At 40.1% G+C, this 24,656-nt stretch overlaps 1 protein-coding gene across 1 annotated transcript in view; it reads left to right on the top strand.

Annotated features, from left to right (window-relative positions):
• SRCIN1 (SRC kinase signaling inhibitor 1) overlaps nucleotides 1-24,656 on the top strand; it is a 146,457-nt gene that overhangs the window by 77,986 nt on the left and 43,815 nt on the right. Inside the window, exons 3-6 of the mRNA XM_015810452.1 lie at nucleotides 17,928-18,120; nucleotides 19,968-20,166; nucleotides 21,752-21,845; nucleotides 22,955-23,784. Coding sequence (XP_015665938.1) covers nucleotides 17,928-18,120; nucleotides 19,968-20,166; nucleotides 21,752-21,845; nucleotides 22,955-23,784 — 1,316 coding nt within the window. The remainder of the gene's footprint in view (nucleotides 1-17,927; nucleotides 18,121-19,967; nucleotides 20,167-21,751; nucleotides 21,846-22,954; nucleotides 23,785-24,656) is intronic.

The raw sequence follows: 24,656 nt of genomic DNA, 5'->3' as shown, positions 1-24,656 counted from the left end.
CAGCCGTGGATCCAGGAGGACACCCAAGTTGCGTGCCTTCTCTGAGGGGGCCAAAATTTCGCCCCCTATAGTCAGCGTTGGAGTCAGCTGACTATGCCGAGGCGCCGGCAGCCACAGCCACTCGGTCTTGGAAGGGTTGAGCCTGAGTCTGTTCCTCCCCATCCAGACCCGTACGGCCTCCAGGCAACGGGTCATCACGCCTCTCTTTCACGTGAAGAGGTGAAATAACTTAGAGAAGGGACTGAAATATTACATAATTAGTTTCTGAATAAAATACAGAAAAGTAAGTCTAAAACACAGACCCTGAAACCTCCTAAAACCTTTGCCACAAGTAATAGAGGGGACCTTGCTGCAAGTTTTGATATGCAGCCATTTCAAATGATTTATTTTCATTTAACAGTGGCATCAAGCAAAAGATAATCAGATCTAACCTGATTTGTGATAATCTCTACACAAATGTCACTTGAAGTGAAAAAAGTATGTATAAACACAAGGATTACAGATAGTAATTCAACTTAAGAATATAATTGGAATAAGAATTTTGGTGGTTAAGCACGGCAGTTGCTAGATGAGTCATACTCCATTTTATCACCTTTTTGCCACAGTTGTTAAGCAAATCACTGTAATTGCTAAGTGAGTCACGCACTCTTAAAATGGATACGGTTTCAACCATTTGACTTTGCTTGTCAGAGGTTAGCTGTGAAGGTCATAAATAGCAACCAGGTGACCCTCCCTCTCCAAGATGCTGTAACCATCATAAATACAGGCTGGTTGCCAAGAGTCTAAAGTCTGGTCATATGACTGTGGGGATGCTCTATGGTTATAAGTGGAATGGTTAAAGCATTTTTCCAGTGCCGTTATAACTTTGAATGGCTGCTACATGAATGCTTGTACGTCAAGGACTACCTGTATGCTTTATGCTAATTCTTTTGGATTTTTTTAGCTTTAGACACTACAATATTCAAGTTCTGATCTTGCCATATCAATAATCATTTAAAATGGGTCACTTCAAATTTTGTTCATTTTCTTACACTAGAAAATGAATACAGGTAAATCCCCAGCTTACAACCACAATTGACCTCAAATTTCCATTGCTAAGCAAGACAGTTATTAATTGAGTTTGCGCCATTTTATGACCTTTCTTCCCACAGTTGTTAAGTGAATTACTGCAGTTGTTAAGTTAGCAACATGGTTTGTTAAGTGAATCTGGCTTTCTCATTGACTTGGTTTCCCATACTAGTTGCCAAATGGCTGAATTTTGATCACATGACCACGAGGATGCTTAGTGGGTGCTGTAAATCACTATGGAGCAGTACATAAGTCTAAGTGCAGCTGCTATTGCTGTTGCTGTAAAGGTATAAATGCGAAAAACAGCCATAAGTCAGTTATCAGTGCCATTGTAACTTCAAACAGTCATTAAATGAATGGCTGTAAGTTGAGGATTACTTGTATGTTTCCAGACTTTCACATTTGTAAGTACGTAGACAGTTTAAATGTATTTATAAAATTTGATTCTCACAACAAAGGCTGATGACTAAGTGTTTCCCCATATCAATATTAAACATTTCTTGCTCTTCAAATCTAACTGTTTATAGCTCTCTTCTCTATGTGTTGGAAGAAAAGACAAATGTTTGAGCTTCATCGTGGCAATCCTAAATTTTTCCAAAACATCCATGAAACTTCTAACATGAGATGGACTTCAAATATATATAATATAAACATAAGTTTTTTTATCATGAAGCAAAATAGGAATGTATGATCTATATGTGATAAGCTGTTTTTTATAACACATAATATGAAGACACACATAGATTGTTTACATGCATTGTAAAGACTGTAACAGCTACTTTTTTAGGATAGACAGGCCGAAGACTAGCAGAGCAACATCCGTGAATGCCAACTAGCAGTCAGAAGATACAATAAAAACTTCTTTATCTCACAACATATGAATCGACTCAAATCATAGTTGAGACTGTGAACATCCTAGACCAAGCTAAATCCAAAAATGCTAGGGAATTTCTGGAAGCTTGGCATTCAGATAAATCAGCCATCAATAAACACATAAAGTCAGTGCTTTTTTGTAAAAAAAAAAAAAAAAAAAAAGGTGCCGGAACTCACACACATCATACAACCCGCCTTGCCTACCCTACAAGGTTCCATTCAAAAAAAGTGCCGGAACTCCATTCTATGACAAAAAAAAGCCCTGCATAAAGATAAAGCACATTTACAAACCATTCTAAAGAGACAATAAAAAAGCTAAGCAGGAAATAAAAAAAAAATCAGAACATATCCTTTGCAGCAGCTCTCAACCAGATAAGCAGGGATTAACACCAGAAAACAATCTAGCTGAAAATAATACTCTATTCGAAGGGATTTCCAAGGGGGGAAAAATCTCACCCCTGCCAATGCAGGTAGGGTAAGCAATTGTATAAAACAGGGAGTAAAGCCTTACTTTCACTGGCACTGATGATGTTACCTAGTTAGCTAATGAAATGTCTGCAAGCAAACAACCAAACTCGGACAGCACCCAGGACATCTCAAAATGTTTAAAGTTGTCAACAGCTTCAAAAAAATGATAGCAAATTTTACAATAAATTATTTATAGAAAGAACATTTTCTGTGCCACACACAGGACTAATTAAAGTCCAATTAATGCCCCATTTAAACAATGATTATAGCTGTTATAATTTCAATATTGATGTCCTTCTTTCTTTCCGTTCTTTTAAAATCTAGTTTCAGAATCTTAGTTCTTCCCACCATCTTTCTCAAACTGTTTCTTCAATATGTTATTTGTTCTTAACCAGAGTTTGTCAACAAGAAGGCACTTAGGTATTATTAGTGTGTTTAAAAATGGAGTAAAGTAACATGGGGATTGAATGTTTGGGAAATTAAATGGCTTAAAAATAACTATGAAGATGAATCCATGAATAAAAGTGGGAACATCCTGAGAAATTAGGTATGGACTAAAGGTAAGACTGGAAAAGGTTTAGACTCCAGATCCTGGAAAATAGAAACTGTGTCCATGATATATAGAAGACTATATTTCATTCTGAGCAATGATCTTAGGACACATAAACTTGCAATAGATATATTTACAAATTTTTCAGTATACATATTTCAGAAATCAATCTCGTGTTATTTCATGTGCTTACTGCAATAATGCAAGCTTTCAGAAAATAATTGTGATTTTGCTCCCCTTGTTTTCTTAAGATTCTACATTTATATACATATATATTGAGGTAGATTCCACCCAAATATATGCTCATTATTCTCAGTGAGTCTTTGTTCTAAAATGCTGTACCATGCTCACCCAGAATGTAAATAATTTAATGTTTTAAAAATGTATCTGGGAAAAATACACACAAAAATTTTGTGCTAGTTTGAGCTGCTATTTTATTAAGCAGATTTCTGCTGGTTGAGGTCTGAACAGTAAATTACATGGGAGCTCTGGATAAGTTCTTCTGACCTTCAGGCAGACTCTAATAAATAAAATAAATGCCAACACTGTATTGAAGCAAATAGACCCAGATGGTCATGGGAAGAGAAAATCCAATTTCCTCAATCTTGGTTTCATTAGCAAAAGTGTTATAATGGTATGATACAGTTATTTGATAACAATTCATTCTGAACCACTTCTAAAATAATGGGATACATCTAGATAGATGGTTACTAATGCTACTAGTGAAAGGACATAGTGTACTATTTTGTTTTTTTTACTCCCTGATTGAATTGGGGTGAGGAAGGGTTAAGGAAAATAACAGAGCAAAAGTGTAGACAATATAGTAGAATTAAACATGAAAGTCAGGGACATCTAGACTCTCTGCTTATTTATTACAGAAATAAGCTGCATGAATACCCATTGGAAACTTTCTGGAGGCACAAAGTTTCACTTTAGGATCTTTAGCTGGCAGCCCAAAAGTACATGAATGAACAGCTGGCAAAGGGTAAATTAAAACCATTACACAACTCTCCTGGAACATACACACACATCATCTGTTTAGCTGCTGCACTGGCTTTTATGGTCTTTTACTTTGAAGTGATTTCAAAGCTGCCTTTCAACACTTTTTTTCCACTAATGTGGCAATGGTCCAAGAGTGCAACTTTTTTTTCATTTCTGATAAAAATTCAAACTTTCCACAGACTTTCATACACATTCTTTACACTGTAAAAACTATGCAAAGAAAGGTTATGATTGCCAGACTTGCTTTCTTCAGCTATTCAGGAATGATGCAGGACCCTACTGTGTGCATTCAGAAGTCTCTCATCTGAAGTTTCCCTTCTGGGTTCAGAACAAGATTTTTTTAAGACACTTCTATGTATGTATGTATGTATGTATGTATGTATGTATGTATGTATGTATTGATGGAAAAGGCACAACTTTTTGAAAAGCAAAGAATTTAGGTTCCTGAGAATTTTTGCATTCACAATATTGGTTCTGTCTTGGTTAAAGTAATAATAAATGATATGAAATGCAATATCTATACTGAAAGCATTGTTCAAAATATAGATAGAGCTTCTTTAAATTTAAACCAGTTCAATCTTCTAGTTTCAACATTTTATTCTGTATGTCCTCAGAAAGAAAAAAAATCTACATGGATTTATATAGGAATGCTATAGGAAGAAACTTAGAAGTCAAGAGTTTGCCCACAGAATTAAAACTAAGGTTGCTTTCTGATATAATAATTCCTTATGGATGTCTTCCCATTATGTCAGCATCTGCCAGTATGGAAAGCCAGTTTGTGCAGAGAACACAGCAACTTTTAAGAAAATGGTTTTCATGTTGCTTTCTAACATACTTATTTCTGTACATAAAAATTAACTGGAATAAAGCACTATTTCTTCTATGTTTGACTTATAAAGCTCAAATTATTATTATTATTCAAAACTTATTATAGAGATTTAGCCTGCTACATAGTAACCCACTGGGGATGATCACCCATTGTCAACTCAAAATAAAGCCAGTCTACTGATCCTTTGGAGTCACTCACCATCTTCAACTTTTCAGTCTGTTTGGCAAAGTAGAGCAGGGCTTTTCAACCAGTGGTATGGGTACCACCTGTGGTACATTGACACCTGGCAGGTGGTACGCGACCATCCTAGAAAAGTGGTAGCAGGGGAGGGGAATAAGCTGAACTGGTGGCAGCACCGCACAAGCTTGAGCGAGAGATGGCTGGAGCTGCAGGGCTGTCGGGGCTCAGCGGAAGCGCCAGGATCAGTGCTTCTTTGGGGCTGTCAGGGCTCAGTGGAAGTGCCAGGATCAGCGCCAGGCTCAAGCTGTAGCTCGGCGCTGATCCTGGTGCTTTTGCTGAGCCCTGAAGAAGCACCAATCAGCTGGAAAGCAGCACTGATCCTGGTGCTTCTGCTGAGCCCAGAAGAAGCGCTGATCAGCTGGAATGTTGCAGGATCTCCAGGGTCTTGTGATTTACATTCAGGTGCTTGGCAACTGATTCATATTTATGACGGTCACAGTGTCCCAGGGTCATGTGAAGTGACCAAAACCTGCTGCAACCACCCAGCAGACTGGGGGGGGGGAATAAAAACCAAACATCCCCCCACCCCACCCCCGCTGCCAATCCTCAACAGAAATGCTCACAACAATGAAAACCTCGGACAGGAGGAAGAGTGCGACCAGGCGGGCAGGCAGGTGTCTTGCTTGGCTGTGCCTTGGGGGGCACTTTTTTCAGTGCCATTGTAATTTCAAACAGTCACTAAACGAACTGTTGTAATTTGAGGACTACCTGTACTTCATCACTTTGTTCCTTTTTTTTTTTTTTGGTCATCAAGTTTTTTGACACCTTGCTAGGTGACTGGTGGTACTCGGATGTTGCCATATCCTAAAAGTGGTACAATGGGTGAAAAGGTTGAAAAGCCCTGAAGTAGAGGACCCTTCAAACTATTTTCTTCCTGAATCAGAGAGGAAAATAACCTGTTTGTAACAAGTCATTGTTAGATACTACAGTAGAAGTTTATGCGAGAGCTCTAAAATGTCAGGATTGTTCTGACAAAATGTCCCAAAAGGAAGACCCCCCCCCCTCTCTAGCCCTGTTTCTGTTTGATCTTGGCTTACAATTACCAGATTGATCATGTCTTGGTGGGTGGAATTTTACATCCATGTGCTAGAAACAGAATAATGGTGTAAGCGTTGTGGCCTCAACCAAAGCAGAGCATTTCATAGATTGTTTATCCTTTATTTTTCTGATTAAAAATTGTTTTTTAGAAGTCTACAATTGAGATATATATGGACTTAAGGAATAGAATTGGTGGTTTAAAAGTGCCCTATCTCTTCTAATGCAGTCGCTGCACACAACTCTAATTTATAGGTTCATTGTAAGGAAGCGGATTACCTTTTGATGACAAAAGCTGATCCAGAAAGAAAAATTAAAAAGTAATACTAATTACTGAGTTTGTGTGCATTGCTTTTGCTTCTTAAAATCACCTATGCAAATGAACATTATATTAAAAGAAACATTTTTGATGCATTACTGTTTTTTGTATGCTGGGAATGTATGCCCATTTCTCTTACTTCCAGCTGCCATAAGCCTTGCATGACATCTTTCCCCTTTATGTCTCCTAGGAGCTGTCTGTTTCACACAAGAGATAGGTAGTCTATGGCAATTTCAAAGGTGATCCCAATGTCTTGAGTTCTTTGTTTATTTGTCTGCAATCAGCAGCAAAGCCATCAAGATGTCTATAAGAACTTACTTGATCTAGTAGGGTATGAAGGTTTTCCTTCTATGCCATAAAAGAAAGCTGCCATCTGATGACAGGTTACTTTCTTTATGGAGGGGGCAAGATAGGCCCTGAAGGGGAAGAAGAGCAAGTTGCCTTCTTGTAAACTCTCTTCCAGCATTGATTAAGGACAGTTAATGTATTCCATTCCCCCCACCCACCCACCATCCCTCTTTACATCTCGCCCTCCTGCTGTTAGGAGAAGAAATGTGCTTCCACAAAAAGCTTTTATTGTACAGTCAGAATAAAGCATATCTTAAATATAGATTTTATTAAGGGGATGTTTCAGAAACATGTCTTTTTGCAATTTTGTCATATTCTCCCAGTTTAGTTCTGTCTTTTACCACAAAAATTATCACTGAGAGAGGAAAGAGAGAATATCTATTTGGTATTTCTGTGGATCTTCCCCAAAGCTTAATTAAAATGCTATCCGCCTGTCCTTGAGCCAGAAAGAAACTATGCCAGCATAAACATTGCTTTCCTCATTGCTGATTGCTGTGCTATATCTAACCTCTGTTTTGGCTTTCCATTACATGTAGTCCTCAACTTATGATCATTTATTTAACAACTGTGTGGAATTACAATTTACAGCCAGTCCTGGCGATTAGGACCATCATATATCACTGTGGTCACGTGATCGAAATTTGGGTGGTTGGCAACTGGCATATATTTATGATCAGTGCTTTTTTTGTAAAAAAAAAAAAAAAAAGGTGCCGGAACTCACACATGTCATACAACCCGCCTTGCCTACCCTACAAGATTCCATCCCAAAAAGGTGCCAGAACTCCATTCTGGGAGTTTCTATGACAAAAAAGCCCTGTTTATGATGGTTGCAGCATCCCAAGGTCATATGTTTGCCAGTTGTGACCTTCCCAGGGGGCTTCCAACAAGCTGGGGAGGGCCATGTGATTTACCTAAAGATTGCAGCAAAAAAGGTCATAAAATCAGGCAAAACTCATTTAATGACTGCATCACTTAACAATGGAAGTTCCAGTCCCAATTATGGTTGTAACCAATCAAAATAGATGCAAAATATGTTAAATCCATTCTCTTTGCTACCCTCCCCTTCCTGAATGTCACCAACCATAAGTGTTCCCTACATCCAATGGTTTTATCAAAATGGTGAAATGTATCCTGTGATGTCACAAGTTCTTCCACTCATGTACTTATGTGTGATGTACAAAAGGGATGGAATTTGCATCTTAACAGTTGTTTTGATTGTCAAATTGCTATTATTATAAAATAATTCACAATATCCTCTTTGCCAAGCTCTCAAAGTTTGGCTGAGCCCCTGCCTATGATGCCTCCTCGGTGGCTGCTTGCCGGCCAGAGTTCCATTGTGGCCGGCAACAGCTCCATTCTTTTCCTCCATCATCAAATCTTCATAAGTCTTCATCACTTTCCCAAAAGATGGGTAGGCAATTGGGGCCCAAGTTTTAGGACAATTGGTTTAATGTCATGGTTCCAACAAACAGAGACAAATAAAGCAGAACTTTGAAGCTTGAAAATTCCTCAAAGAACATGTTTATTAGTTACAAAGTATTGGCACGATCAAAAGTGAAACCAAGTCCGAAATTTCCACTGAAATTTCCCAGTTACAAAGTATAATGTCCCACCTACAAAACTATGCTATCACTACGTTCCCCAATACATTCATTTGGCGGGCTTTCTAATACAACGCCCAGACCCTGATCGCGGGAGCAGTAGCCGATCTTGGTTCCCATGGGGCAGAAGATTATTATGAATAGTGAAGCACCTGGGCAAGCCCCCCTCCCTCTGTCCTATGTGGCAACTTAGAATGAAGAGAAAGATGGCTGCAGCCAGCTCATTATAGAGTTGACAGTCGCCCCCCTTAAAAGGAAAGAATCTCCTATAGGGGAAACAAAAAGCAAGTTAGGTATTTCCTCAAGGCTTGTGAGGATGTTTGTTGTAAAATTTCTGTATTAAACATTCTGCTTTCACATCTGTACATTTCACCCACATAGATTCTGACAGTGGATAGCCTTTCCACTGAATGAGGTATTGTAACTTCCCATTGCACAACCTAGATTCAAGAATTCATTTTATCTGATAATGGGCTTCCCCATCTACCACTATTGGACCTGGTGGTTTCTTCAGAATAGATCTTAAAGAGAACTCAGAAACAGGTTTCAACAGACTACAATGGAATACAGGATGGACATTCCAGAAAAGCTGTGAAAGCTTTAAGATCATGGTAACATGATTTATGATTTTAGTGATTGGAAAAGGACCTAGAAACTTTGGCCCCAATTTTTTGCTGGGTAACCTCAATCTCAAATATTTAGTTGAAAGATAAACCCTTTCCCCAACATAAAACAGTCTTTGAGGGGGAGCATTTCTTATTAGCCTGCTCTTTGTAAACTTTAGCAGTTTGGGTTAAGGCTTTTTTTACATTCGCCCAAACATTTTGAAAGGAGGTCATCCACTGATCTAAAGTTTGGCTCCTTGGGGTACTCAGGCATAGGCACAAAATCCCTTCTGGTAACTATTTAAATGGTATAAGACCAGTACTACTGTACAGAGTATTGTTGTAGGCTACTTCAGTGAAAGGCAGAAGATCGGCCCAATTAGTCTGCTGGTAATTAACATAGCATCTGAAGTACTGCTCTACCATTGAATTTGCACGTTCAGCCGCCCCATTAGTACTTGGATGAAAAGCTGATGAGAGCCTCTGAGTAGACCCAATAAGCTTAATGAACTCCCTCCAGAACTTCACAATGAATTGAACCTGTCTGTCTAAAATAATCTGCTAAGGAGTCAATACATGTGCTTCAAAAACATCTTGGTCAGATGGGAAGCCCTGAACAAGTGATAAAATGAGCTTGTTTGCAAAATAGATCAATCAATATTTCCCTTGCTCTCAGGCAGGTCCGCTATAAAGTCCATAGCTATTTCTTCCCAAGGTTGGGAAGGATCAGGAGCCCGGGAGGCTTTACAGGACATTTCTTCAAAGCAGCACAGCTTTTCGCATAACTCTCAATGTCTTTTTTCATGCCTGGCCCCCAGAACTGCCTTTGTACCAAATGTAATGTTTTCAGAAACCCAAAGTGACCGGTCTGCTTTGCATCATGACTGCGCTGAAGAGTTTTGATCCTGAGGAATCAAAGACCATGGTAACAGGATTTATGATTTTAGTGATTGGAAATATTTGGCCCCAATTTGGCCCCAATTTTTTGCTGAGTAACCTCAATCTCAAATATTTAGTTGAAAGATAAATGTATAGCTTAGAACCCTTCCAGGCTAGCCCTACCCAAAGGGTTAATAGAGACTTATTATCCTTGAACTAGATGTCGGTCTCTTTTAGTCTTTTTGGTAAGTGATCATCAAGATCAGTGGATTGATTTCACAATTGAGCTTGAGTGGTTATTTGAGAGGCAGATTGTGGTAGAGGAATGATAGAATTAATGATTTTCTCTCAGTGGCTTTTGAACTGAGGCATTCTGGATAAAGCATTAGCCAAAAAATGCTTACCCCCTGGAAGATACTTTAAGATGAAATTGAAACGGTTGAAGTATTGAGCCCATCCCACTGGACATGTTTTGGGGATAATTTATGGGGGTTTTCAGAGCTCCCAAATCCTTGTGATCAGTTCACACTTCAAAAGGTGTCTCCCCCCCTTCCAAGAAGTGGTGCCATGTTAGTAATCCCATCGTACCCCAAAAGCCTCCTTCTCCCAAACGGCCGATCTCCTCTCTGTGTCAGTTAGCTTTCGGGAAGTGTAAGCACAGGGTTGCAAGTCCCCCCTGTGATTTTTTTGTAAGAGGACAGCATCCACAGCCACGTCACTTGCATCGGCTTGAATGATGAATTGCTTTTCAGGGTCAGGGTGTTCGAGAACAGGTTTGGCTGCAAAGAGTTTTTTTAGTTTTTCAAATGCAGCTTGGCATTCTAGGGACCATGACAAAGGCTGACAAGGTTTCCCCCCCCACTTTCCATGTTTTCAGTAAGTTGGTTATTGGCATAGCTATCTTTGCGAAAGAGGGGATAAATTAGCAGTAAAAGTTAGCAAACTTCAAAGCTTGTTTATGGGTGCGAGGGGGTCGCCATTCCAATACAGCTTTCACTTTTGCTGGATCCATTTCTATTCCCTCATTTGAAATTCGGTACCATAGATAGTCAAGGTGAGTCTAGTGAAACTCACATTTAGATAGCTTTGTATATAGTTTAGCCCTCAGTAGTTTTCTCAGCACTTCGTGGACCAATTTAATGTGTTCTCCCATAGTCTCAGTGTAAATTAGAATGTCATCAAGATAAACTAAAAACCCCTTGTACAAATGATCATGGAGCACCTGGTTGATTAACTGCATCAATACAGCAGGGGCTCCTTGTAGTCCAAAAGGCATCACTTTAAATTGGAAGTTTCCCAGGGAGCTATTGGAGGCACTTTTCCATTTGTCCACCTCCTTAATCCAGACTCGGTAATAAATCCAATTTTGTAAAAACTTTCCCTTTGCCAGGTGGGCCAATATGTCCTTCATTAAGGGAAAGGGGTACATATTCTCTATGCTGACAGCATTTAACCTTTTAAAATCCACACATAATCTCAGCGACTCATTTTTCTTTTCTTTGAACAATACAGGAGCTGCTACACATGATTTTGCTGGTTGGATAAAACCCAAGCCAGATTCTTATCAATGTACTCTCTTAACTCCTTCATCTCTCTGGGCATCATTGAGTACATTTTTGGCTTTGGGAACTTGGCCCCGGGTAAGATTTCGATGGTGCAGTCCATAGCCCAATGGGGGAGGGGGAGGACGTCACACTCTTTCTCACTAAACACCTCAGCTAAATCACGGTATTCATTTGGGACAAGCTGGATTCCTGGCAGCTTTTCTACAACAGTCGTTAGTGTCTCAGGGTGCTCCTCCTGAATCTCATTTATAGTATGGCCCTTTATATCACTAGTGGTGGCAGGTGGGAGGGGGCCTATCCCCAATCTTAAATTCCTCATTCCATTCTCCCACCACATGCTTGGGTGCCATTTATCAAGCCAGGCCAGACCCAAAACCACAGTCTCAGTCATTTTTGGGACCACTACAAAATTGATGTTTTCCCAGTGCCATTTCCAATCGCACTGGTTCTGTCAGGTACATGGCAGGTGCACCGCCGATAAGGGATTCATCAGTTTGTTCAAATCTCATGGCTAGGGGTAACAGCCTTGCTCAAATCCCCAGGTTGAGTACTGTGGGCACCTGGTGCAACCCGAGTCTATTAAAACATTTAAGTCCATTCGGACCCTGGTTTTGGGTACTATTATCTTGGCAAGAATGGCAAAAGATGGGATGGGCTGACTTACCATCAGATCCTCCTTGCCTTCCTCATTGTAGGGTCTCGGCATCTGCTATGGCTTGGCCTGGGTTTTCCCCTCAAGCTTCATAGGAGAGGAGGCCTTGACAACCAGATCTTGATGTGCCCAGTTTGTCTTCTCTCTTCCTTCTCTGGGGGCTTTTTGCAGTGGCAGCTTGCATGCTTCTAGGTTGGGGATTGGAGACCAGGCACTCCACAGCACGGTGACCCATTTGACCGCATTGTTAGCACTTGATAGGAGTCCTGGCTGGTGCTTGGGGGACACTGGTGGTCGTGGTGACTTGGGAACATCGACCAAAAAGGCGTTTCTCTTGGACATGTGGTGGCCTGGGTTCGGTTGTGCTTGGCTTTCTGGGGTGGTCCAATTCAGTGTCCAGGGTCATTGCCATGCTGTACCACTCCCGCAATTGGTTGGGAATGTCCTGATAGATGCAGGCTTGGAACAAGACATGGTCTAGCCCCTGCTTGAAGTAGTTGATCAACAATCATTCTGGCCACTGCCCCAGCCAACCAGCAACTCTTCTGAATTCTCAAATGTATTCCTCTTTGCTTCAAACAATGGATCTCATTCTCGGCCAGCAGGGTCTGGGATTTGCCTTCAAAACAGCCTCTCAGTTGCTCCATGAATAGCTTAGCATCCTGCAGTTCAGGACCCCCTTCATCATGGAGGTTGGTCACCCACTCGGCCACTTCTCCCTCTAGATTAGCCACCACAGCATTCACTATCATGGCAACATCCAAGTAGGCATAAGCATAGTGATCTAGATGAGCCCATACTTGGTTTAGGAAGAAGGATAGCTTCTCAGGGTCCCCATCAAAGGTGAGCTTGATGGGGCTCAAACCTCAGGAGGGCCACTTGCACTTGCTTCTGGGCTGCTTGTTGGTCCTGGGGACATAGCTGAACCACTCTCTGGACTTCCCTTGGCCGGGCTCCTGGACTGGCAATCTGAGGCCATGGCAGCGAGCTCAGCTGGGATACAGGGCTTGACATCACAGAGCTTGGCTGGGGAACAGGTGAGGCACAGGCTCCAGCAGTGGGGCTGGGACTCTGGTGAGGGGGGGTGAAATGGGTAGCCCATAGCATTCCTCCCCATGGTGCACGCATCCTGGGTGACGGGAAACATCTCTTTTTACTTCCAGCCTGCTGAAGTTCTCCTTCAGCTGCTTCAGCGGGGGGCTACGGACTGCGGACTGGAACTTCCAGTCTCTGGAGTCATCCCCTCTGATTGATCCCTTTCCCTTCTGGTATGCTGTGGATGAAAACTCCTGGGACAACAGCAACAGGAGTTCCTCTTCAGTGGCTAGAGGAGTGCTCCTGCGCTGAGGGCAACCTCAGCTTGATACAGGTCTACCAGGACTGTAGTTCCCCCCTGTGGTACCAGCTTCCCAGGTTGGATCAACACGGACTTTGACTGAGCCCCTGCCTATGATGCCTCCTTGGTGGCTGCTTGCGCTCTGACAGCCGGAGTTCCATTGTGGCCAGCAATAACTCCATTCTTTCCCTCCATCTTCAAATCTTTGCCGAGTCTTCACCGCTCTCCCAAAAGATGGGTAGGCGTTGGGGCCCACGTTTTAGGAGACTTGGTTTAATGTCATAGTTCCAACAGACAGAGATGAATAAAGCAGAACTTCAAGGCTTGAAAATTCCTCAAAGAACATGTTTATTAGTTACAAAGTATTGGCACGATCAAAAGTGAAACCAAGTCTGAAATTTCCACTAAAATTTCCCAGTTACAAAGTATAATGTCCCACCTACAAAACTATGCTATCACTACGTTCCCCAATACATTCATTTGGCGGGCTTTCTAATACAATGCCCAGACCCTGATCGCGGGAGCAGTAGATGATCTTGGTTCCCATGGGACAGAAGATTATTAAGATTAGTGAAGCACCTGGGCAAGCCCCCTCCCTCTGTCCTGTGTGGCAACCTAGAATGAAGAGAAAGATGGCTGCAGCCAGGCTCATTGCAGAGCTGACACCCAGATTGTTAGGGGATAATATGCTGACTCTGTAAGCTACTTAGAGAGGGCTGTAAAGCTGTGAAGCGGTATATAAGTTTAAGTGCTATTGCTATTGCTATTGAACAAATTAGGAAGGCAGCATAGTCAAAACTATAGGAATAAAAAGTAATCAAGGAAAGAAATCAGAACATTGGATATAAATCTAATTTAATATTGATACAATGCTAGAACCGATTGCCAAGGACACTGCACATGCCTGCATAAAAACTGTTTTCATCATTGGAAAGCTTAAGGAACAAATTGGATGAATGCTTGACTACTAGATTAATTGAGCTGGTCTGTCAAGTCTGGCAGAAGCTCATTCCAGTGGAAGCTATTGACCAATTAAAACATCTTTCGTGATTAATCACTTGCCTTTAATAGAGCAGTCATCTAATTTACTAAATTTATGTACATTTGCATACAAGCCAAAGCTCAATAAACTGTACTTTTTTTTAGATATTAAAGGAAGCATGTACCATAAAATTATAAAAAAGGTATTGTGCGAATAGCATATTTAATAACTTGTATTTCATTCCATATGTAGTAATATAGCAGAATGAAAATAGACTTAAAATTAAACAAGCATTGTTAATGTAGAGCTCTGCTGATTAAAATTAATCAACCACTATTAATTAAATAAAGTGCTTGTATATCAATTAAATTGGTTAAAGTTTATAACTGCATCCAAATTCTACTTCCATGTTAGATATTGGAATAAAACACTGATTCTGCGGTTTTCAGAAAAAATATTTTGGCAAGGTTTCTATTTATGGACTATAAAATTTCTTCTAAATAAGGGATGTACAACTTTTTTCAGGTTGAGGCCACATTCCACCTTTGAGCAAGCATGCTATGGATCATATTCCAAATAATAAATGCAACTAGACAAATAGATAAAAAGAAGAAATAAATTTGATTATATTCCATTTAAAACAATTTAAATAAATTTAGGTAGTAGGATTGTTCCCTATATATTTATATCACAATTATTATAAGATTCTGGATTCACAAGTTGATTGCAATCTCCCATCCACTGCAATCATGTGTTTGTCATAGGCCATCACTGGCCTTTGTGCACATAGTATGTCTTAGATCGTGCATTCACTTTGGAGCAAATATATTGGTATCTATTTTGGGAGGGACTTTTCCACCAGTTCATTGTCATGGACAGATCACTTCCTTGTGATAATGGCTTTGACTGGTTGCCATCTTCTGAAGGAAAGAAGAACCTATTCAGATGTCCACTACTGACATCTGATGGATCCACGGAGATTCCTGTTACCGCTTGGGGAGTTCCCAGCCATCTGTTGGCTGGTGTTTCTGTTAGATGCTTTTTTGACCACTGGAATACAGGGGCAACTGGGGCACTGGCCTCTGCCCATCCACCAATCCTGTGCAATTCCTTGGTTCACTTAAACAGTCTTGAAATGATGTGGTTGGAGAGATACCTCGAATGGCACTGATGGAAAACAAGAAAGAAACGAGACTAGATATAATTTAAGCCTACATTTGAGCTTGCTTTATAGCAATAAGAGCATAGTTACTTCTCCTTTATTGCATCTATGGAATGTCAGCTAATTATGCTTTTAAGATACCCAGACAGTTTTAGGAGGGATAAGCCAGAAGATCCAGTCATTGTAATATGCAGTAATCTGGTTAAGCTTTTCATGGATAAAATAACTTGCTTCTGCTCCAGGTTAGGACTAGGTCGGTGATTGGCCGGGTGTAGAGCTTTTTGGCGAGAGACGTGGAGTCTCGATCGGTCTCATGTGGCTTCACTATCTGAACCTCAATTTGGCGAATGAGACCATCAGAACTCGGTGCGGCCCGCTGCACAAGTCCCATAGGCCAATGATTTCTTTGGACATCCTTGTCTTTTAGCAAAACTAGATCGCCTTCTTGTAGGTTGGGTTCTTTGGTTTTCCACTTACGCCGCTCCTGGAGGGTAGACAAATACTCTTGTCTCCATCGCTTCCAGAAGGTGTTGGCCAATAGCTGAATTTGCTTCCATTGTCGGACATACCAGTGGAACAACCTGCCTCCAGAAGTGGTGAATGCTCCAATACTGGAAGTTTTTAAGAAGAGACTGGACAGCCGTTTGTCTGAAATGGTGTAGGGTTCCTGCCTGGGCAGGGGGTTGGACTCGATGACCTCCAAGGTCCCTTCCAACTTTATTATTATTATTATTATTATTATTATTATTATTATTATTATTATTATTATTATTATTATTATTATTATTATTATTATTATTAAGATGATAGGGATGACATTCTGGGTGTTATCTGAAGCTTTTGAGCCTGTGGATCCCAAGAAAAGGGACACAATATTCTTATATTAGTTGTTACTTGTGGACTGGATTTTTGCCCTACTTCTATAAGCAGTGAGGCAGGGAATTTGAAGTTAGAGCCACACTGTAGTCAATACATCTTTGAGAGAAGAGGACCTACCAGATGTCCGTCAAGAGGCATTTGTTTGTCTATTTCTTAAGAAGCCAGGCCTGGGTATAATAAAAGTGGAAGACTTCATTCTTTGTCCAATTTTCCCTTTTTGTGGGTGAGTTTGAGAAATTGGTGAGCCTGCAATTGCAGAGGACTCCGGACTGTCGGGACCCTTGGAGTCTAGGTTCAGATCTAGGCATGGGACAGAAACTGCACTGGTCTTCGGATTTCCTAGTGTTTGAATAGAATAGAGCTGGAAGGGACCTTGGAGGTCTTCTAGTCCAGTCACCTGCTCAAGCAGGATAACCTATACCATCTCAGACATGTGACTGTCTAGCCTCTTCTTAAAAATCTCCAGTAATGGAGCGCCCACGATTTCTGGAGGCAAGCTGTTCCACTGGTTAATTGTCCTCACTGTCAGGAAGTTTCTCCTTAATTCCAGGTTGCTTCTTTCTTTGATCGGTTTCCAACCATTGTTTCTTGCCCTTCCTTCTGGTCCTTTGGAGTATAGTTTGATCCCCTCTTCTTTGTGGCAGCCCCTCAAATGCTGGAATACTGCTATGATGTCATCCCTGTTTCTTCTTTTCTTTAGACTAGCCAAACTCAAGTCCTGCAGCCGTTCTTCATATGTTTTAGTCTCCGGGCCTAGTGGGCCCCATACAGATTGTAACCATGTTGTTCCTGTTTAGCTCTGCAGTCAAAGTTGTTTAGATAATAACATGGACTTTTTAAATTTGTTGTTTGGATTCTTCTATTAATGCACTGGCTTAATGAATTGCTTCTTAGTTTAAAGAAAAAGAAATGTTTTCTTTTGTTGCCAAATCCTAAGGTCCATTGTCACCAGGATTATGTTGCTTCTGGTACACGTCTGCCCACACTTTGTCTCCCACCGATGCTCTTATGCTGTGTTTTGTTGCAAGAAACCAAAAATATTTTCACAATAAGGTTTTTTCTTTCCATTTCAGAAAACCACATTTTTCCATTTGTCTTCCAGTCTTTTTTTTTTTCTTATGAGACTCGCTCTGCCACACCTTCTGCCTTCCAAATATGAATGGCAAATTGAATGCTGTAAGAGCATCACTGGGCCTGGTTCTGTTTTGATTGAGAGCAGTTTCTATTCCCAACAGGTTGTTGTGTTGCAGGGCTCGCTGTCATACTTAATTTACAAAGAAGATGACAGATACAAACTAGAGACACAACCTTCTCCTGCCAACTCATATTTAATCCTGAGCAACTTCTTCGTCTCCTACAAAAGGAGGATTCCTTCTGTAACAGAAAACAGCTGAACATTTGGGCTATATCAAAATGATGAGAGACAGTAACATGTTTAAGTCTATGTTCTGGAAATGTGATAGAAAATATCTGTCCTAATGTCACACCTCCCCCCCCCCTCTCTCTCCCTCTCTCTCTCTATTTGTGCTTTTAGACCCGAAGCTCTCGGCATTCACAGGGTTCTCAGCCTGGCCTGGCTGATCAAGCCAAGCTTTCCTTTGCTTCAGCAGAATCTCTGGAAACCATGTCTGAAGCCGAACTGCCCATTGGGTTCAACAGAATGAACCGCTTTAGGCAAAGCCTCCCATTGTCGCGTTCCACCAGCCAAACAAAACTCCGGTCACCAGGTAAACTCTTTGTGAACTACCCAAGCATTTCTCATTTTCATGGGGATCCTGATCTTGGGCAGGAGATGTCATTTTTCTTTTAAATGAAAGCTGTTTTTGTGTTACTTTTTTGGAATTTTCCTTGTGGAGCACTCAAAGGAGATGTTTCTGTATAAGCATTTCCCCCCCCCCCACTTACAGTGCATATATAAGCATCTTAAATGAATCTGTAGCATGTTCATTTTATTTATTTAAATTATTTGTATGGCCACTCCTCTCACAACATAATAATCTGATTTTGATTTTTGGAGAAAGGGCCTGACATATTTTTAGGGGAAAAAGGATAGGGTTAAGGTTAAAATATTGACATCCCTAGTTTAAAAGATATTAGCTTATAAATCTAGGAAAGACCCTGGCATAAAACTTTACTCTAGCCTTCTCTGGATGTTCTGACCTTTAGCCAACAAAGTCATAAGACATTCTGTAAGAGATAATGAAAACTATGTTCCATCATAACCAGAGGATTCCAGATTTGAGAAGGTTGTCTTAGAGAATGACTGCCAGGCAGAACAAGCCATGCTATTCCCAGGACACCAGTATTTTGAGTGAAATTCAAAAAGCTTAGCTATATTAATTTACTTGCTCACAATTATTTTTATTAGTTTATTAGCTTCCAAAATTCACAAAACATTATTTTATAAAAAAATATTAAATCTAGAAATCCAGGACAATTAAAGAATCAATTAAAATCTTTGAATTAATACAGTACAAGAATTAGAATATTACTTACTCTCCAGTCTACTGATTGTTGTTGTATCGCTGATCAACTATTAATACCTTTAGCTTTCCTGTGAAAATGGTGAGATAGCCTTGTGTGGAATTAGTGCCAAGATATTTAGATGTGTGAGTATGAAATTCCACACAGGGCTATCTCACCATTTTCACAGTGTCTACTAGACACTAAAATAGAAGTTTAATATTTATCCATTTATCTGATAGCACATAGTTCCATTTGTATTTGTGATTCCATTTTTTTCCTTCAGATGTTGCTCCTCAAATAGATTACAACTGCATAACAATCTAGAAGAGCTTTTGGCAATTTTGGGAGCATTTTTGGCAATGTATACCAAATGTATACCTAAAACATGTAAAATTGAATAAGATTATTCTATGTTTTACCACTTATTCACCTATTAACAAGGATCCTAGGGGATGTGGGATATGGAGATAGATTTTTGTGCAACTTCCAAAACAAAATTAACTAACACACCCAGTCAACTATGAGATAACCATTGAGGTTTTACCACAAACTGATCCAGATTTGTTTGCGGTAAACAAATTTATACTTGCCGCATCTCTTCCAACATCCATGAAATAAATCCTACAAGAATCCTCTCTCTAGGATTTCAGGATTTCAGTCTCTGTGACTCTGGCTTGTTTCAGTTTTTGTCTCCCAAGCTACACGGAAGTGTGTGATAAAAAAAGACTGAAATTTTGAGCAGGGGTACATTCCTCCAAGCCAGTCAGTGAAAGACCAACTCTGATTGCACCACCATGGTCACCTTTTTTTCTCCCCCCAACAGAAAAATAGGGGGAGGGGGAAGAGCCAAAAACTGAAAAGATACAGAGTTCTTTTCAATTGCTGGAAGTACTAAAAATAAAGTTACCCATCTTTGCTTCCTGGGTCATCTGCTACCATCACACAAAGGTGAGTGAATTGCTTGGGAGAGGGATTCACGGCTATGTCCTATGAATATATATCCTATAAAGTTTAAAATTTATAGTTATGAGTCACTCAACAATTCCATCTTTTGATCTGTTTCCTTCCCTGTTCTATTATCTTTTCCTATTATTCTCCATTTCCTCAGGCATCCTTTTCTTGCAGTTTGGGGATGAGACAAGGCGAGTTCATATCACCCACGAAATCAGTAGTATGGATACTCTGCATGCCCTCATTGTCCACATGTTTCCTCAGAAGTTGACAATGGGGATGCTTAAGTCCCCCAACACTGCCATTCTGATAAAAGACGAATCCCGCAATGTTTTCTACGAATTGGAGGATGTCAGGTATGACTTGCTGTGTAGGTAATACCTCCTGGCAGGAAATAACAGGGGAAACGAAATGTTCATTTCTGTATAAGAATGATTCTGTGGAAAGGTCTTCTATCCAATCCCCTGCTAAAGGAAAAGCTTTCAGCTTTTCTAGAATATTTCCAGCAATGGAAAATAGACCCTTTGCTCTAAGATTCTGCTGCCAAACATTAGAAGTTTCTCCTAATGTTTCTCTTTGTTCCAGAAGAATTGTAGGAGAGAGATGAAAACAGAAATGTTTTGTCTGTCAAGAAAACATCAAAATATATTTTAAGAAAATATTAATCAAAATACAGTCTGTGGCAACATACCTGGTTCATTGTATTTACCTCTAATGTTAAGAACACCAACTCCAGCATACTTACCTGACAGGGGAGATGCCTCAGTCATGAACTATAGTAATATGCTATCAGGAAATCATTCTCTGTTAAATCTGTCTGAACTGTGGGCTATTGCCACATTTTCATGGCTCAGGGTTTCATACTTATGAGATTGCCTTCTCAGGTGAGATCAGAAAGAGAAGGCAAGCCTTCTTGGTAATGGATGATTTGGAACAGCATACTCTTGGATATTAGGCAATCCTACTTCTTTTGAAAGGCCATTCAGGAAAGTATGTGGGCTGTGGAGGTTTAACCCACCCTTATGAGATGATGGGTCTTGATTTTGGAGTTTTATAAGTTTACTTTTTGCCTTTGTTGTGGTGTTTTGATTTACAGTCTATAGGAATGTAGCAGATTGAAGCCATTATTATAGATAAATAAATCTTGCAGCAACTGATTCTGTTAAGAGAGTATTTCTTACAGGAAGAAACATTTTTCCTTGTCATCCAAAATCTATTGCCAATCAGTTTAATTGTTTAATGTCAAGTTCTAGTGTTATGATTCTAGTGTTAGGAAATGGAGAAAAATTGTCTCTAGCCACTCTTTTTGCATTATGCATCATTGTTAAATATTTCTATCAAATTAGTCATCCTTGTTTTTATCACTCTTTGAGGAACTTAGTATATTTTCTTGAAAAATATTTTTATTGAAGACTAGCACTTTTTTATAGCCCTCATGTAGTGCTTTCTGTAGCTTCTTTTCTCTTTTTACCTTTCCTCAACACACGCATTCATGAAGAAAAGAGATTTAGTTAAACATTGATAGCACCAGGACCCATTTTACCAGAAATATCCCCATTTGTAGATCTTCATGGTTTCTTTTATGTGAGCTTTAGCAATTCAGCCCAAACTTACAAGTAAGAAAGGAAGCCTACAGATATATAGGACCCAAACAATGTTGAGCCTAGTTACACATTTGATCCCCACAGAAGTATTTGCATGGACATACTTCTGTATATCAAAGCAACAGATTATTGCAAAAAGATTATAAATTCTAAATCCTGATTTGATCTGCTTGAAGGCTTTTTGGAATGAACAGGAAACAATGATACAGGAAAATGCCTTTATGTATCTGTCATCTTTGTTGCTATGAGTGTGCACAAGCATATTTTAGGACCTGAAATAATAACCAAAGCTAATATGCATTTATTTCATGTGATTCTTTGGACTTTGTTCTTCCAGAGATATTCAGGACAGAAGTATTATCAAAATCTACCGGAAAGAGCCCCTTTATGCCTCATTCCCTGGATCCCACATCACCAATGGTGACCTTCGGGTAAGAGCAAAGGATTGCATAGAAGCCATTCAGTTCTTTATTGTCAGTGCCACGAGAGATAAAATGGGCAATGTACTAAGGAACATTTTATTAATACCTGTGGTATGGTGCACGCAGTCATACGTTGACTTTTAGCAAGCATTGCGATTCTGCAGATGTGCAGTCATAATCTTCCTCTTTCATGTTCAATGTATTCTACCAACAGACAGCAATTTCCTCTTTGTAATTTGAGAGCTATAGATGTGCACTGGGGTGATTATTTCCTCAGAAAGTAACAGAAAAATCCTGACAATTCTAATCTAAGGACCTTCCCCACCCCTTCTTTTCTTCTTTCCTTTTCAGCAAAACTAAAATACTTGAACCAAATCACTTTACTAGAGAGGATCACTGGAAAAATCTGTATTTCCCTTGAGCTTTAGATATTCAGAAATTTTTTTAAGTAATTCCACTGTGGGAACAATTTATATATCCTATAAAAAAATTTCTAATTTAAGAAAAGAAAAGACTATGGAGAATCCCCTATTAGTGGATGGTGTCCTTGAGGTTTCAAGAATTTAGGATGGGACTTGCATTTCTGTAAATCTGAGTGCAAAATTATGTTATCCCACATGTGATTAGCTTTAGAAAAGTAAGTACAAGCTCTCCATCTATTGTAGTGAACAACCTAGTTTAGTAAGGAAAACAGTTGCTTTGGAAGAAATAGAAAAATGAAAAACTTTGGCAAATTGCCAATGAATATTTCACTAGCATAAGCAGACTTTGGCAGGAAACTAATAAATATGCCCATCAAGGCATTCATCAGAGTAAAATATGTTTCCAAAAGAGGAGATGGAATGGAATGAATCAACAGTTAAAAAAACTGTAAGAAAGAAATTTTGTGCAAGAGAGAGAAAGAGAGAGAGAGACAAAGACAGACAGACAGACCTTGGAAAGTGATCTATTGTGATGGCCATACCAATAAGATATTTTTTTTCTCTATGCTCATGCAGCTCAGTATATATTATGTACTTATACAGTTGTTTCATGTGATTAAATAATCTCACATATTTTACCTATATGCAGAAAAGATTTATTACATTCTGAATTTCTCTGGCTTCTTATCGTTCTAGAGAGAAGTGGTCTACACTTCCAGAGAATCCTCTCCCACCCGGCGCCTAAACAGCATATCTCCTGCTTCCCACCTTACTTCTGGCTCCCCTCCTCCAGTGCTACAGTCATCCTCACCATCCCGTTCTCGTATGTCTTATAGTGGTGGGCGCCCACCCTCCTATGCTGGCAGCCCTGTGCATCATGGAGAGCGCCTATCCAACCTCCCTCCAGCTCAGGGAGTCTCACCAAGTCCAAGTGCTATCTTGGAACGCCGGGATGTCAAGCCAGATGAAGACCTGGTGGGAAAAAATATGGTGCTGGTGAAGAATGAAGGCCTATATGCTGATCCATACAGTATGGTACATGAGGGACGTTTGAGCATTACATCTACTCAGTCACTGGCTGGGATGGGAGATCCATTTGCTTACCCTGGAGGGCTTTATAAGCGGGGCTCAGTGCGTTCTCTTAGTACCTATTCAGCTGCTGCCCTACAATCAGAACTGGAAGATAGTTTATACAAGCCAAATTCACAGATCTACAGTGATACTTATGGCCCAGGGATGGGCTTCCGTTTGCCACCGTCATCTCCCCAGAAAATAGCTGATGGCCGGCTGGTGGATGTTCAGCAGAGCCAAAGTCCTCACAGCCCTTATTCAGGGCCTCCAAGTCGATCCTCACCAGTACGGCAGACTTTCCGCAAAGACTCTTGTTCCTCAGTGTTCATGGAAAGCCCTGTCAATAAACCACGGAATCTCAGTTCTTCAGGTGCTCCAGAACTATTCCCTGGACCTGGGGAACGACCTCATTCTGGATTCAGTTCACCCGTGCCTGCCAAGGATACTGAAACAAGGTAAAAAGATGGAAATGTATCATTTCTTGCTAACTATAGATGTACCATTATTAATAACACAATGATCAGCACCCTGAATATTTTATACATTGGAAAGTTGGACCCTAGTATGCAGGCTTTCTTATTCTGAACTTAAATTTGAGTACAAAAATGACATTCAGGTCTCAGTAAATGAGATTTCTATCCTATAATGCTGTTGCCGCAAAAGAACCCAAGTGATTTTGATTATTTTGTGCCAATATGTTAAAATAAATGTACATGGGTTAGTAAATGGTTTGTTTGTCCTTGTATGGTGACTCCTGTGGTCATTTTGGCTGGAGCAGCAGGAGTGATCAGACATACTACGCATTTGAGCACATGATGCTTGATTAGTGCTTTGCAAATTAATGATCAGGCACTATGAAGGGTAATTGCCTACATGGGTCTAGCTCTCTCATGCAAGACTACTAGACCCTGATTCACAAGGCAGCTTGTGCAATAGAGCGCTGCTGGCTGAAGTGGTGAGAACATTTGCCCATAGCCCATTGTCATCTGTTTTTTGACAAAGCAAAAGAGACAGCAAGAGAACACAAGTAAGCAAAATAACAAGGAAGCACAAGAGAGACAGATATGTGAGTGATATATAGAAAGGATGAATTGGGCAAATATGCAAGAGAAATAAATCATCAGCCGTCTGCTTTCAAATAAAGCCAGAGAGATAGGTCCAACTATCTATCATAATTAACCTCTTTCCTCAGTCTTACTCCTTATTAAGGGGAGCAATTGGAAGTTGTTGTTTTTTCTCAGCAGCAGCAGGAAATCCACCAATCACTTTCCATAATCAGTTCCATGTTAACCTCTCAGAAATGAACCTCCCTTTTTTTTTTGAATTA

Source organism: Protobothrops mucrosquamatus, unplaced genomic scaffold, assembly GCF_001527695.2.
Source record: "Protobothrops mucrosquamatus isolate PMUCROS unplaced genomic scaffold, P.Mucros_1.0 scaffold10, whole genome shotgun sequence".
NCBI classification, from domain to species: Eukaryota; Metazoa; Chordata; class Lepidosauria; order Squamata; family Viperidae; genus Protobothrops; species Protobothrops mucrosquamatus.
The sequence above is the reverse complement of the archived record's forward strand: the minus strand, read 5'-3'. Positions and strand labels throughout refer to the sequence as shown.